The sequence below is a fragment of the Accipiter gentilis genome, chromosome 10 (genome assembly GCF_929443795.1).
Source record: "Accipiter gentilis chromosome 10, bAccGen1.1, whole genome shotgun sequence".
Lineage (NCBI taxonomy): Eukaryota > Metazoa > Chordata > Aves > Accipitriformes > Accipitridae > Astur > Astur gentilis.
The window spans coordinates 12,461,332-12,474,906 of record NC_064889.1 but is presented as its reverse complement, the minus strand read 5'-3'; the positions used below and the strand labels follow the sequence as shown (position 1 = coordinate 12,474,906).

Below are 13,575 nucleotides of genomic sequence, written 5' to 3'. Positions count from 1 at the left end.
CCACTGCAGACCTGGCTGCCAGGCTGATCTTTCCCAAGGGGAAGTCTGCCGCCCGCCGGGCGCTCTTCCCACGGAAGGGCATACCCGCTCGAAGGCCAGAGCGAGGGGCCGATGGGCGGCCAGGGAGGGAGGCTGAGCGAGGGGCTTGCACCGCTTACCGGGTATCAGAGCCACCCGTACCAGAGCAACGTCCGACCGGGAGACAGAACCCTGGCGCTGCTTTTTAAAAGAGTTAAACCCAACACCCTCAAAAGTTACAGCTGCTCAGTATTACTAATCCGAGGAGGTTGAACTCCATCACCTATTGCTCAGTCGTCATCATAACTTGTATCAGAAACTCCAGTTTCAGTAAAAAAGCATGCGTGTGTAAAGGAAAGGCAGCAGCAAGTCTCGGCAGAGAAGAAACAAGAGCTCTTTCGCTCTCTACAAGCGGGAGCAGCTCTTGGAGGAGCCCGTCTGTACCCAGCTATGTTAGTAAACTGCGGAAAGTTTTGGCCTACAAAACCACCCGGTTATTTCCAGTCACAGTGGTGAAGACGGGCCTTTTGGACTGGATTTTCCCCTTCGACTGTCTTAGCCCTCGTTCTGACTGCAGGACTCCTCCGCCACAAAGACTGGTATCGCACCGCTCTGTGTGGTATCACACAGCTCCTTGCTGCAGGGCAAAGCAGCAGGAAGGGGAACCGAAGCTGATGCATCCAGGTAACCACCGAAACGCTCGCCATCCGAGTACCATCACCCATCCGACAGAGTAAGCAGAAAGTTAAGTTTTTTAAAATAAAAATACTTAACATTTATTCACCTTTGAAGTCACCATAGTAAAATTGTACACGCTATGAGTAACCCAGGAACGTTATTAAAAGCTACCAGAAACATAAGGCAATTTGTACAACCATTGAAAGAAATACACAGCATGTTGAAAATAGAGTGAAATATTACTCAAACAAGACAACGCTTGATACGCACTAGAGTGACAAGAACCAGCATTAAGTTTTAAACAAAAATAAAGATGTCATGGCTACAAGTATTATACAGTGATAAATACTTCAAAAATATATTAAGATATACGGAAATTCTCGTTTTGTCACGGAAATCCAGAGAAATTCCAGCCTCCACTGGATTTCAATATACCAATTAAGGTTTAATATTTAAACTCCTTTCCTTTCAGTAAGAACGAGTACTGCAGCCATTACCTTCCTGTATCAATACTTATCTTCTTGTAGTGTCGTGAAATCAGCCTTATGTTATATTAAGCCCTAATGCCTCTCGCATCACGGGCGCTAATTGCTCTAAATCAACCAATGAGTTGCCTTTCAGTTACAAGTGCTGTGCACCACATTTGAGGCTATAAGACATGTTAAATCACAGTCAACGTTCGCCCACTTTACAGTATTAATGGAAGGCAGGTTCGAAGACTTGCCTCCATGTAAAAAAGACGTCTCGAACAGAAGGTTTAGTAGCGAGTCCACCATAACGTTTTCCTAGCATAACATCGAGCACTCAGAAGTTACAGTACATGAACCATGCTAAAGTTTAGGTTACACCTTCAAAAAGAAAGTCCAGAGGATGTTTGGAGACGGACAGGTTTTGAACATGCACAAATGGTGGTTTAGTACACATTTGTTTGTGTTGTTACTGGGTAGCAAGTGAAGCAGTTTATAGCCAAGGATTTGGTGAGACAGTTTTCCAAGCCAGTTTAAAAATATAAACTTCTTCTTAGAGGGTCTGTTCTATAGAAAATAGAGTGGAATCTGGTAAATTGTCAGTTTTGAGAGTACTTTCCCATAGCAAGATCCGTTCATCAGCCTACCGCACCACCAAGAGAAAAGCCAATCCTGCTATTCCAAACCCCGCCGCAGCCATGATCGCATTGCTTATGGTACTGCTCTGGTCAGCCGGCTGGGAGCCATGTCTGCCGAAGAAGCGACAGAAGCCATCCTAGAAAAGCAAGAGAAAGGACATTGAGTTGGTTGGCTCACAATTAACCGGACTTCTTTTAACGAGTCTTTGAGCAGAAGTTTGGTTCGCATTCCCAGCACGGCATTCGCCAGCTGCAGAAGTCTCTACTTAATCACGAAAGTCTAAGCCTGCTGCCTTGCGCACACAAAAATGCTTTGTGAGAACCTTTGCACAAGGCGACTGAAAGCAGTAGCTACCAGCGCTTGCACGGTTTGCTCAACAGTCAACTGCAAACTTCCTACCGAGAGGCTCAGCACGTCATTACGTTATTTTCGCCCTTTTAGGCAAGTTTCTGATGGGAGCTGCCAGCATTGTTCCCCCTCATTCAAGTTTCAGAAAGCATCTGAAACGCAGGATATGGAAATTTCCACTTGAAAGACAGGAGCCCGAAGCCGGACCCATCTCGGTGGACGTGGGACTGATTACACGCTCTTGGAAGGGCCAAGCGGACACTGCTCAGAGCTGACCTATGACAGAGCAAAGCTGGCAGCTGCTCTCCCAGATCGTTATTTGCGATAATCAGAAGTGGCAGCAATACAACTCCAGATGGTCGTGTTTGAACTCTGCTCCACAGATGTCTATGTAAACAAGTCATACTCTTAATTTCTTCCGGAACTTTGTTCTTTACACTTTAATTTGTGCGAACGGGCAGCGCGGTTTTGCCAAGTGACAGCGTACGTCGTAGCCAACCGCTGTGCTGTTCTCAGCAGTCAGATGGACCAGCGACCGCTGGAAAACCAAGTTCATTTTGGTCTCTGGAAAAGTCAACGAAACCAGCGGCTGCTTCCCCCCGCTTCCTATTTTTAGTGCTTATTTGTACTGGCATCAAATATTCCACTAGGACTGAAAATAGGAAACGTGCAGTTCTGCGGGATAGCTGACATTTTGTTCGGAAACGCAGGCAGGGCCGCGCGGACGCCTCGGAGGCTGTACTTGCAGCACGCATCTCGAGTGGCGGAGAGCAAGAGCGGCCATCGCTTCGCCGCACCGCAACGTCCGTCAGCGCTACTGCCCGCACCTTCCCGAGGCCCCGACCCGACCAGCTGCGGGACCAGCAGGAACCAGAGCAGCAGGTCTAGCTGACGGGCGCCTCCGTACACCGGCGCGCCGAGGAACGGGCAACACCGCCGGTTTGTGCCTGCACTCGGGAGAAGCCCCGTGTCGGGCCTGCTCTCCAAAACCCGGAGGCTGCGGACCCCGAGGAGAAGGCAAACCTGTCGTGTGTGTGCGCGTGTCCCCTCCCCGAGCCGGCGGGGCCGTTCCCGCACTTGCAGGACCCCGCGGCCGCCCGCCGGCCCCTCCAGCCAGCCGAGCTGGCCCCGGCCAGCCGCAGCGCAGGACACCCGCGGGCGCCTTTCGCGCCCCCGCGCTGCCCCCCGCACGCCGCCCGGAGCGAAGCGGGCCCCGCGGACGCCCGGCGGCCCCTCCCCGCCGGTGCCGCACACGCCCAGCGCCGGCAGGAACACCCGCGCGTTTCCCGGGCAATACCCCCCGCCCGGGGCCGAGCCGCAGCACGGCGCCGGGGCCGGAGGAGGGGGGGTGGGTGGGGGCGTGTGGCGGTGTCCAGGCCTGCCGGTACCCACCCCGGGCCGCGCTGCCTGGCCTCCCACCACCCCACCCCCCCTTCCTCGGTCTTCGCGGGGCCGCCCCCCGCCCCGCCGCCCCGGTCCCCGCTCACCCATCCGCCGTGCGCCTCCAGCCACTCGCCCCGCTCCTCGGCCAGGTAGGCGGCCAGCGCGGCGGCCAGGCAGCGCGGCCCGTCGCCGCAGCCCCGCTCGGTCAGCGCGGCGGCCAGCGTGCCGGCGAAGACCACCAGCGCCAGCAGCCGGCCCCAGTTGAGGCCGCCCTCGGCCTCCAGCTGCGCCGCCACCCGCTCCAGCAGCGCCGCCGCCTCCCGCGGCTCGGCCCGCGCCAGCGGCGCGCAGGAGCGGAAGAAGGGCCGCTCCCGCCGCTCCAGCTCGGCCGCCGCCCGCCGCAGCGTGGCCGCCGTGGGGCTGGGGGGCAGCGCGGCGCCGCCGCCGCGGTGCTGGAAGTAGTCCTCCAGCAGCAGCGCCGTCTCCTCCTTCAGCGAGCTCGGCATGGCTGCGAGCCCCGCAGCAGCAGCTGCCGCCGACTAAGAGGCGAGGCGAGGCGAGGCGGGGCGGCCCCTCCGCCCGGCCCGGCCCGGCCCGGCCCAGCCCAGCCCGCCCCGGGGCGCTGGGGGAGCGCTCCCCTTCTCCGGGGCGGGGCCCGGCGCGGCGGAAAGCCAAACCCGGGGCGAGGAGGCGGCCCCGGGCCGGCACGGCCCGCCTCGCCTCGCCGCGCCTCGCCTCCCTCCGCCTCGCCTGGCCTGGCCTCGGCTGGCCGGCGGGGTGCTGCCGGGGAGCGGGCGCCCCGTCCCCGGAGGGTCCGCCCGCATCCCCCGGGAGGGCACCGGCTGCGCAAAGCCGCGCGTTTCCCGGGGCGGTCGAGCGAAACGCTGAGTCGCCGGGGTGCCGTTTCTTCATACGGGGGGGGAGGGGTTCCCCCCTTGGTGGACCGAACCTGTATTCTTTGCATCAAAGGAGCTGCAGGTTTTCGAGGGCCGAAGGGCGAGCCCATGGTGTATTTACCAAACAAATGCAGTGGCATTTGCTTTTTGAGGGGCGTGTAGGCAGAATCTAGGGTTAGGACCTGCGCGGTGCAAAGGTTGGGCCCTTCGCCGCTGGTGGCGTAAAATAAAACGGGCGAGAACACCCTGGCCGAGCTGTGTCATTTGCACGGGGCACAGCACCAGGGAGAAATCTCAGCTAGAGGCCTCCCCTGCATCCCGGCTGTGCTCTTCGAGCTGTGAGTGCCATCAGCTGCTCAACAGATCATCAAGACTCCCATAAAAACCACCCCCAGATTTATGGCAGGCCCGGCACAGGTACACCCAACTTGCGCTTCTCGCTCAGCACCGGTTCACAAGCGAGGCTCAGATGGTGGCCCGGTGCAAAGCACGGCTGCGACTGCACCGTCACCGCGCAGCCCCGCGCCAGCACTGGGAGGAGAGGGGCTGCCACAGCTGCCTGGGACTGGGTCATGCTCTCATCTCTCGTCGCACAACAGGCTCAAGGTGCCCAACGTGCCAGCACGGGACTGCTTCGCTTCACGCCACCTATCTTGGGTTACAGCTCTCCATCTCCGTTTTACATCCCCGTCAGAAAACCTAAAAATAGATGGCTGGAATCAATCCTATTGCGATTTCTCAGATCACTATCAAGAATTGGCCTGAGCTCTTAAGAGTCGTTCCTAAAGCAAACTCTTCGTTTTACGTGCCCGCGTTTGGCTTTTGTTTTGCTTTTAACTGGGGAGATCTAGTCTGTGTTTATGTGCTAGAGCAGTAGCTGGATTGATACCTTTACTTTTCACCAGCGCTTTACACACATGCTTTTTTAACTAGAGTTTTCCTTAACGATTGTTAATCCTGAGCAGGAATTTCCTATTGCATTCCTCACGGCAGGAGAGCAAGAGGGAGAGGCTGCTCTTTCTCTAGCAATATCCTTTTCCACCCTTCCTGTTTATATAGCGTTTTTGTTTAACAGGACGGAGCCGTCTGACAGTGACTTTGCCCTAGCTATAGCTCCCTTCCTCTCCATACATTTAACCTGGTTATAGCCTGCTCGCGCAGCCTTTTGGGACTGCTTTTCCTTCACCTCCTGGCTTGAGCTGAGGAGCGGGTCAGGAAGGTAGGGCCAGTGGGCCTGGGGCTCTGGGATGTGACACCGCTGCTTCACTGCTGCGCCCGGAGCTGCACGGCTGTTCTGCAAGGCTGGAACACGCTGGGGAAAGGACAAGAGGCAGGTTAAAACCTCTCCCTCTGGAAAGGAATAGAGGCGTTTCCAAGACACAAAGAGCTTGACAGACCAAAGCAGGGGGTCTCGAAACGCTGGGTTTTCCAAAGCCTCCCTGGTCACCCTTTAGCGACTACAGAATACAACGGATGCTTCAGTGCCCTGTTCCCCCATCTTCCTTTATCTGGTGGGAAGCCGAGGCCCGTCCTGGTTCACAGCTTTCACTGTTACCTCAGGACCAAAAAGGTGATTTTCACAGGTGCCAAGTCCATGCAGCCTGACTTACGAGTCCACAGGCAGTGGCCCTGAAGTGCAAGAACCACGCGATCTCTCCCTGCAAGAACAGAAGTGCAAGATGCGATGTCAGCCTCGTTCTCACTGGAGCTGGTGATGGTTTGGGCACTGATGTCACTGAAAAAGAGCTGGCTCAGCACTTTCCCTAGCCCCTCGGAGGAAAGGAAATGAAACAACGTGCCTAAGTTAAGGAGGTGCTTTTTTCAGTGTCTAAACCCAGCGCTTCCACCAACCACCTTCATGCTGACCCCAGCACAGTTCTCTTCTACTGACAAGGCAGAAAGCTGAACTGTTGCATCTCCAGGTGATCTGCAGATATGGTTTACCTAAACAGTGATAGATAGCCTGAGCCCTCAACAGCGTTTTGGGGCCCTGCTTTCACTGGCGTCCCACTGCCATGTGAGGAGAATCATCCTGTGCTCCCACAAAACATATACTCTGCATTTTCCAGTGCATTCCCGGGTATGGCGGTGAAGATGTGGAAGGAAAACACCACGTTAGCTGTGATCCTTCTGAGCAGGAAAACACAACCTGAGTTCTGGCCTCCTGAATGCAGAAGGAGCTCAGATGGAGTTTCAGGTACTTTCAAGGACTGCTCGCTCTCAGTTGCTGTGGCCCACCATGGGTATTTCCAGCAGATATTCCAGAAGCAAATTTCGAGTAGATCTGGATTTTGCCCTAGATTTTTGCAGGACAAATGATCTAAGAAACTGTATGGTGCAAAAAGCAAACGCCAAAAACCCAGAAAAAAACAGCTACCATTACGAGTACCATTACAATGACTATATACATGTTCTCAATATGTAAAATACAATTTATTGTATTTAGGCCATTCATAAGTATCAACACAATGTAATATGTTTGAAACAAACTTCTTACCAATAAATACTATCTAAACATTAATATTAATCTTTTGATCAAATGTGTACAGTGTATTGACTCAGTATTGCACAGTGAGCTCTACACGACATTTCCATAGTGCATTCAGTTTGTTACAGGGATAGTTTGCCACAAATATTGCAAAGCGTCAGAGTTGACTTTTCCAAGTGAAAACAGCTGAGCTCTTTCCATAGGGACTGAAGGCTGATAAAAATGTCAGTGTCCTAGGTTAACCGGTTATGGATTCATGGAACCTAGTGTTTTCATGAATGAGGAGACTTCGTTTCTAACACAATTTTTATAGAACTCTAAAAAAATCCCACCTTCAAATAGAATGAGCGTATTCCCACCAAACTTATGTGAACAGCCAACTCCAGTGATCAGTGAGCTTGTGATCAAGCTCCCTCCAGTGAGCTTGTTTTCTCTTGTTTCAATCTAAATATAATTCATGTCTTTGATCTTTTCAGAGATGTATCTCCCCACTTGCATTTCAAAGGCCAGACCGTGCAAGCTCCCAGCATTACTCCAGCACTACTCCAGCACTTTGCTCCATGTGTGCCTCCGCTCAGGTGAGACTCAGTACCTGACAGTGTGAGCAGAGGTGACACGCACTAGTCTCAATGGTTTTCAGTGTATAAATGCAAATATAATTTACCAACAGTTCTATCATTAACTGTATCTCAGCTTTATCTGATTAAATCTTAATTCTAGAGCATCAGCTCCGCATGGGGGTAGTCCTGCCAGTCTGCATTGCATTACCACGCTCACACAGAGGGCTGGGTGCTGCCAGCAATGTGGCCGGCTGTACTGCTTCCCTGAAACCCAGTGGCTCCTGGATCAGATGGGCTCGTGAGCACAGTGTCAAATGCTGGCAGGACTGTGGCTCACAGCAGGTTTTCAACAACTCACTGTTGTTCATTCTCAAGTCCAACTGTGACAAAACTATGTCCACGCCAGTGGGAGATTACTGTTGAGGGTAAGGACTGTATGATTTGCCTTGTAAGGTTTGACCCGCATTTGCATGAACTTACACTGCTCTGACGTTGCAGAAGGACCTTAAAATGGGCGTACACTGCCTTAATACACATTTAAGCTACATTGCCCTGCCAAAGTGGTATGAACTGCTCGAAATGCAAATAAGGATCATGATCATAGAATGACTATGACTGACTTGGAAAAGATTTGACCATCAGCATAACAGTGCTTAGTGCTTAGCGTGTAGTATCCCTTAGTGCTTAGCATGTAATATTCCTTTAAGTAAAAGAAAATTCACTCACCAAGTGATACAATTAAAAATTTCTAAGAAACTACTGGTTAAGTATTACCTCATGATTATGTAAATCATGTTTATATCCCTCCTCTTTGCAGTTTATCAGTTTGTATATATTTAGATTCTTTATATTCATGTAACAGAGATGAAATACTTATTTCTATCTAAAAAGACAGTAGGAAAAAACAGGGATTGAAAGGATTTCTTTTCTGTACAAAAAATACATTCTTATGACAACAGCCAGTACCTTCACAGTAGGTCCTTTGCTCCTCTACTTACTGCCAAGGTCCAGTCATCCATAACGCCATCATAAAGTATCAGAATTGTTTTTCTTTCCACTTTTCAACACCAAAATTCAATGCACTACTATGGAATGTTTCCAAGTTTTATGCTACATCCCGATAAAATCAAGAATCTTTTTTTCTTTTTTTTCTTTCTTTTTTTTTAACTTTAAAAAGGAACTAAATTCATGCAAATAAATACATAATGTGCTCTGAAATACTCAATTCTATGATACAGGTGACTTCAGAGAAAAGTCCCTTTATAATTATCTAAACTAGTTCTAATAAAAGAAGATAATTTCAAAACAGAATTAAAAACATTTCATTTTACTACAAGTTGATGTTTGCTATGTGTTCAAGCAGATTACATTTTCTACCTAGCTGTGTTAATCTGTGGGTTCAGTGTCACTCTTTTGTAGTGTAGTGAATATTTGATTTTGAGGGGTGGCTTTTTTATGCAGTTTTTGTAGTCCAGGGTTTCAGTCTTCATTTGATTCTGCATACAGGGTCTCAGGTTAAGCCCAGATCTGCAGAGAGAGAGAGAGTTGAACAATGGTTTATGACATTAACTATTCTATCAAACATTTAATTAAAATTTGGCAAGGCAGTCAGCTTAGTGGTACGGAGTATCAGCAGCAATGATATTATTTAAGCCATGTTCAAAATTTAACAGTTCTGCTAGCACTTTGTGGGGATTTCTTTAATTTGAATTTTCTGTTCATGTTTTACACTGTGTTTTTATATCCTCTTTAGTCCTTCTAGAGTCAATTTTCCTGTCACAACCCTTCCCCCTCGCCCCCTTTTTTAAACAATTAAACAAACAACCAAGCACCCGAAGTACGTGCTGCCAACACTTACTCGGAGAGTGTGGTCCCAGGAGCCCGAGCAGAACGCCGTCCCATCGGGAGAGACCCGCAAGGTGCTGACACGATTTTCGTGTCCAAACAGAATGGATACACGGGACCCTTTCAGCACATCCCAGACATTTATGGTGTAATCATTATAGCCTGCAAACAGTAGGCGACCTACAAAGAGAATGAGGTTTTACACAGTGAGGTCATAAGCAGGTGAGATGTCCTGACTGCAGCAAGGGCCTTCTGCAGGACATTCATCGCCCCGTGAGCCACAAGCCAGCTTTCCCGTGCCACCCTCCGCACACAGCGAGCCCTGGCCCCTGCCTCCCGCCGGCTAGCTGTGCTCCCCTTAGACACCCCCGCTCCACTGCTGAGCTGTCCGTACTAAATGCTGAATCAATTAAAATTTGCTAGCTTAAAATATAGTTAAAATTGAGTTAAATTACAGAGAATCTGCTCAGTCGTTAGAGACAGGGGATGCCTCCAAATCATGACAGACTGAAGAGCACTTCAACAGCTAATGCAGGGTGGTAATATTTTGCTCAGTCTTTACGCAAGAAGTTGAATACAAATGGTTGAATGATTAGTAGACAATTTGGTAAGTGATTCACGGTCCCCAACGGGACAAGCTGTGGTGCTTGTGACCATGACAGAGACATTTGCCTCTGTCCCAGGCGGAGCAGCTCACCACCCACTCATCCCCACACAGGGTGACTGGAGGAGCTCTGCATTTGTTCTGGGGCAGGAGAGACAAGACTTGAGCTCACGTCTCCGGATCTGTAGTGAAAAATGGTAATCATCTCTCCGTCTTCATGCTCCTCTAACATACTTCTACTGTCTATTAGTTATTTATTAGCCTTTTAAAAACTATTTATGTAAGTGCGCTTAATAGTCAGTTACATTTCATGTTTCCTTTGAAATGTTTTTAATCATTATTGTGAAATTCTAGCCCAGCTGTAGTTAAAGGCAAAATGTTTCCTGCCTTCAGTAGGGCCAGGAAAATACTTTTGATTGCTACAACGAAGCAATAGCCAGCTAGGTTATTTAAAGAGTAATTATTTTTACGGAGGCGAAAAAAGGCTTCCATGCATTAAATTTTTCTTTTGGTACTTACTATTACTTTTAATAACTTTTAATAACAAATGCTTCATCAAATTAAACTGGCAAAATTTTACAGTTCCCCTCAAATCCCAACACTAAGATAACCTCCAAAGTTCAGGTCTCACCACTGAGGGAGAAGTCCACACTGGATGCTCCAAAAATGATGCTCTCTTTGGAGTAAATTGCTACTTCTCTGTCTGCACGAAGGTCATATAAACGACACTAGGATTAAAACAAAACCAACAGGCGTGCCTCAGTAAAGGCTGGAGTCAACAGCTACTACGTTTCATTGAAAAAATGGGAGTGGGAAGGACCACAGCCTAACAGGCATCACGGGAAGTGGCTGTTTGGCTTCTTTCCTTCTGCTATTTCTGCCCGCTGTAACTGGCACTCCCCTGGAGCCTAACAGGGATCTAAGCAACACAAGGCTGTGTTGTATAAACTGAGTGAAGAACTCGCTTTTCCAAACCGCTTCTCTAAGCCTCCTGCCTGTCCTGCTATAAAGAGATGAGTGGTGGGCTTTGGACCATGGCTACCCACTGAAAGTCCCCCTACCCTCTTGCTTCCCCACCGTGGTTTCCTGCATATGAGGGCATCCTGCTGCTAGGGAGGTGCATGGAGAGACAGTCTCTAAAGACGACAGTTTAGCCACAGCTGGAGCCTGGGAGACACAGAAGATTAAGTCTCTAGTCATCTTTGAGAGCACGGACCACGTGGCACGGTGCTCAGACAGTCCCTCAGCACTGGGAACCTTAGATGGTAGTCCTTGCTCTGAGTAAGACAGGATAGCAAACAGCCCCTGCCCTTCCACGAGGCCTCTCTGTCCGAAAAACCTACGTGAAAATAATTCAAGTGAAATAACACATTTTTATACAGATCTTTGGTTTTCATTTCTCATGGAAAATCCCCAATCACCTCTACAACCTGCACTTCCTGTTTTTATCACTTGCCAGTGTACTTAGGCTTGTTTGACATGGAAATAATGTATAGACAGACCAGACTTCATTGCCATGCAGAAAGGCAGTCTGTTAGCCCTGAAATCAAAATGCACTTTTAAAACTATTTGAACTGAAAACCTTCCTTAATAAATTAAGTTTAAGCAAACACTGGCCATATGGGTTTGCTAATATTAAGACTTTACTAATGAAAAATGGCTGGTATTCAAGCCTGCAGATAAGGAAGAGGCTGTTTCATTCGCAGGGCGGTGGGGAGCTGCCAGGTATGTGAAGTCCAGGTTTCCCAGTGCTCCATGCTGGTGAATAATTCCATCAGACTGTCCTGTTAGGGAGCTGGGGTCACCGCAGGTGACAGCACTGCCACATGAGCACGCTTTTATGGTTTCCCTCCAGGCAGTCAGGATTATCTATCTGTTCCTCGAAATCCCTAAGTATATAAATCAGGTCAAGGATATCAGTCAGTGTATCAGTCTGTGAAGCTGAAAACACCAACCTCTTCATTTAAAGAATGAAGTAGATGGAAACTGCCAAAACCTCTGTCAAAAGCACGGAGATGGAATTTCCCATTCTCCTGCTCAAGTTGGAGGTGTCAGGAATAGTTAAGAGAGAGAAACCCCATCAAATAAATTAATAAGCACAGGAGCCCAGAGCCCATGGTACTGGGTATAAAAAGAGAGTGCTCTCATTGGAATTTAATGATGGACAATTTCTCCATCTCACTCCCTCAGCATCTCAAGTGCTCAGAGTACCGCATCTGAATGTGCAGAGAGCCACTGGGCTCACCACAGAGCTAGAGGTATTAATTTATAATCGCAGCTTTTAAGACCTAAAAGCAGTGTACGCTTTCTCCAGAAGAGTCTTGGAAGGTCTCCACATCCAGTGAAGACAAAGGGAATGTTTCTACTGAGTTTACCTAGTATTGGAGCGGACTCAAAACATGCTCTGAGGGCAGAGTACTTTAGAAAGAATAGAGGAGAGAAAAAAGGTGCCAGGTGCCTCCCAAATGTCTGCTCTCCTCAAGTTACACCTAACTGCCAGCTCAGTCCCAGCAGCTGCAGGGAGAGCCACCAGCCCTGTGCATCGCTCAGGGGCCCGAAGGCACCAGGAGGTAAGTGGCATTTCACATACAATGTGTGACCAAAATTACCTGTCAATACATACTGTGCCCCTCCTAGCAGCTTGCTCATAGATAAGATCCAGTAAGAACTATTGTATCATCTAGGATGACCTGGATGCGGTGGTGACTCATCGAAGTGAGAAGTGTTGGCAGTGAGTCAGGCTGACAGGGAGGAGATGTTTGTGGCCAAGGCCACCCTGGAGCTGCACTCTCAAGATGGACAGGGCCGTGGAGGCCAGCTGACGGGGTCTGCCCAGCTCTGCGCTGAGCCCACGGCCCCTCTGCTTGCCGGGATGTGCACACTCATGTGCAGGCTCCCTTCGTGCCCTTGCGCTGTGCTGCTCCTGACACAAGCTGCAGCATTTCATCTGGTTCCTCCCACGTTGCGACCAACAACTACATGAAGCCAAAACTCTTCCAGTAAGACAACTAATTTTGACCAGGAATCTTCAAATCACAGAAAATCTGAAATGAATATTTGGACAGTACCTCAGGTAGAGAAGTTTGCAGAGGTGACCTATGAAGTGTTCCTAGATTTTTCCCTATAGCATTAGATGTACTATTTAATATATATTATATTATAGCATTATTATTTCTGCAACTTTGGTGTCACAGGCCCAGTTTAGTCACTTCAAGTCCTCTGTGGATGTGACCTAGTCTTTTAGGAAAATCTGACCTGGGAAGTAACGGACCTTCCCTAAATTAGGCTGCTGAATTAACATACCGTGGCATCGTCTGAACCAGAGGCAAAAGCATCTCCACTTGGGTAATATCTGTGCATGAGTAAAAAAAGACCAGAACACATTACATTACTTGGATGAGGTCAGACTTCAAGAATAGAACCAGTGCATTGCTCAACTTCGCAAATGTGTCCTCTCCCAGAAACATACTGACCTGACACTGTTGATATCTGAATCATGGGTTTCAAATGACTGGATGCACTGACCAGACCGCATATCCCAAACCATGGCTTTCTTGTCACATCCCTAATAAGACAAAAAAATTCACTACAGTTGTGCAAATGGTGACATTCACCCCTCATGTGCCTGATACACGTCATCAAGCCCAGC

At 49.3% G+C, this 13,575-nt stretch overlaps 2 protein-coding genes across 2 annotated transcripts in view; both read right to left on the bottom strand.

Moving 5' to 3' along the window:
• Positions 1–774: 774 nt before the first annotated feature.
• Positions 775–4,240, bottom strand: BCL2L10 (BCL2 like 10). Its single transcript, XM_049812920.1, has 2 exons — positions 3,638–4,240; positions 775–1,938 (listed from the first exon to the last, which is right to left on the bottom strand). Exons 1-2 carry the CDS (start codon positions 4,037–4,039, stop codon positions 1,807–1,809), a joined length of 534 nt encoding a protein of 177 aa, XP_049668877.1. The 5' UTR covers positions 4,040–4,240; the 3' UTR covers positions 775–1,806.
• A 2,639-nt stretch (positions 4,241–6,879) lies between these two features.
• GNB5 (G protein subunit beta 5) overlaps positions 6,880–13,575 on the bottom strand; it is a 30,452-nt gene continuing 23,756 nt past the window's right edge. Inside the window, exons 9-13 of the mRNA XM_049812650.1 lie at positions 13,400–13,491; positions 13,230–13,278; positions 10,558–10,654; positions 9,336–9,502; positions 6,880–9,004 (exon numbers count right to left, since the gene is read on the bottom strand). Coding sequence (XP_049668607.1) covers positions 8,993–9,004; positions 9,336–9,502; positions 10,558–10,654; positions 13,230–13,278; positions 13,400–13,491 — 417 coding nt within the window. The 3' untranslated portion in view covers positions 6,880–8,992. The remainder of the gene's footprint in view (positions 9,005–9,335; positions 9,503–10,557; positions 10,655–13,229; positions 13,279–13,399; positions 13,492–13,575) is intronic.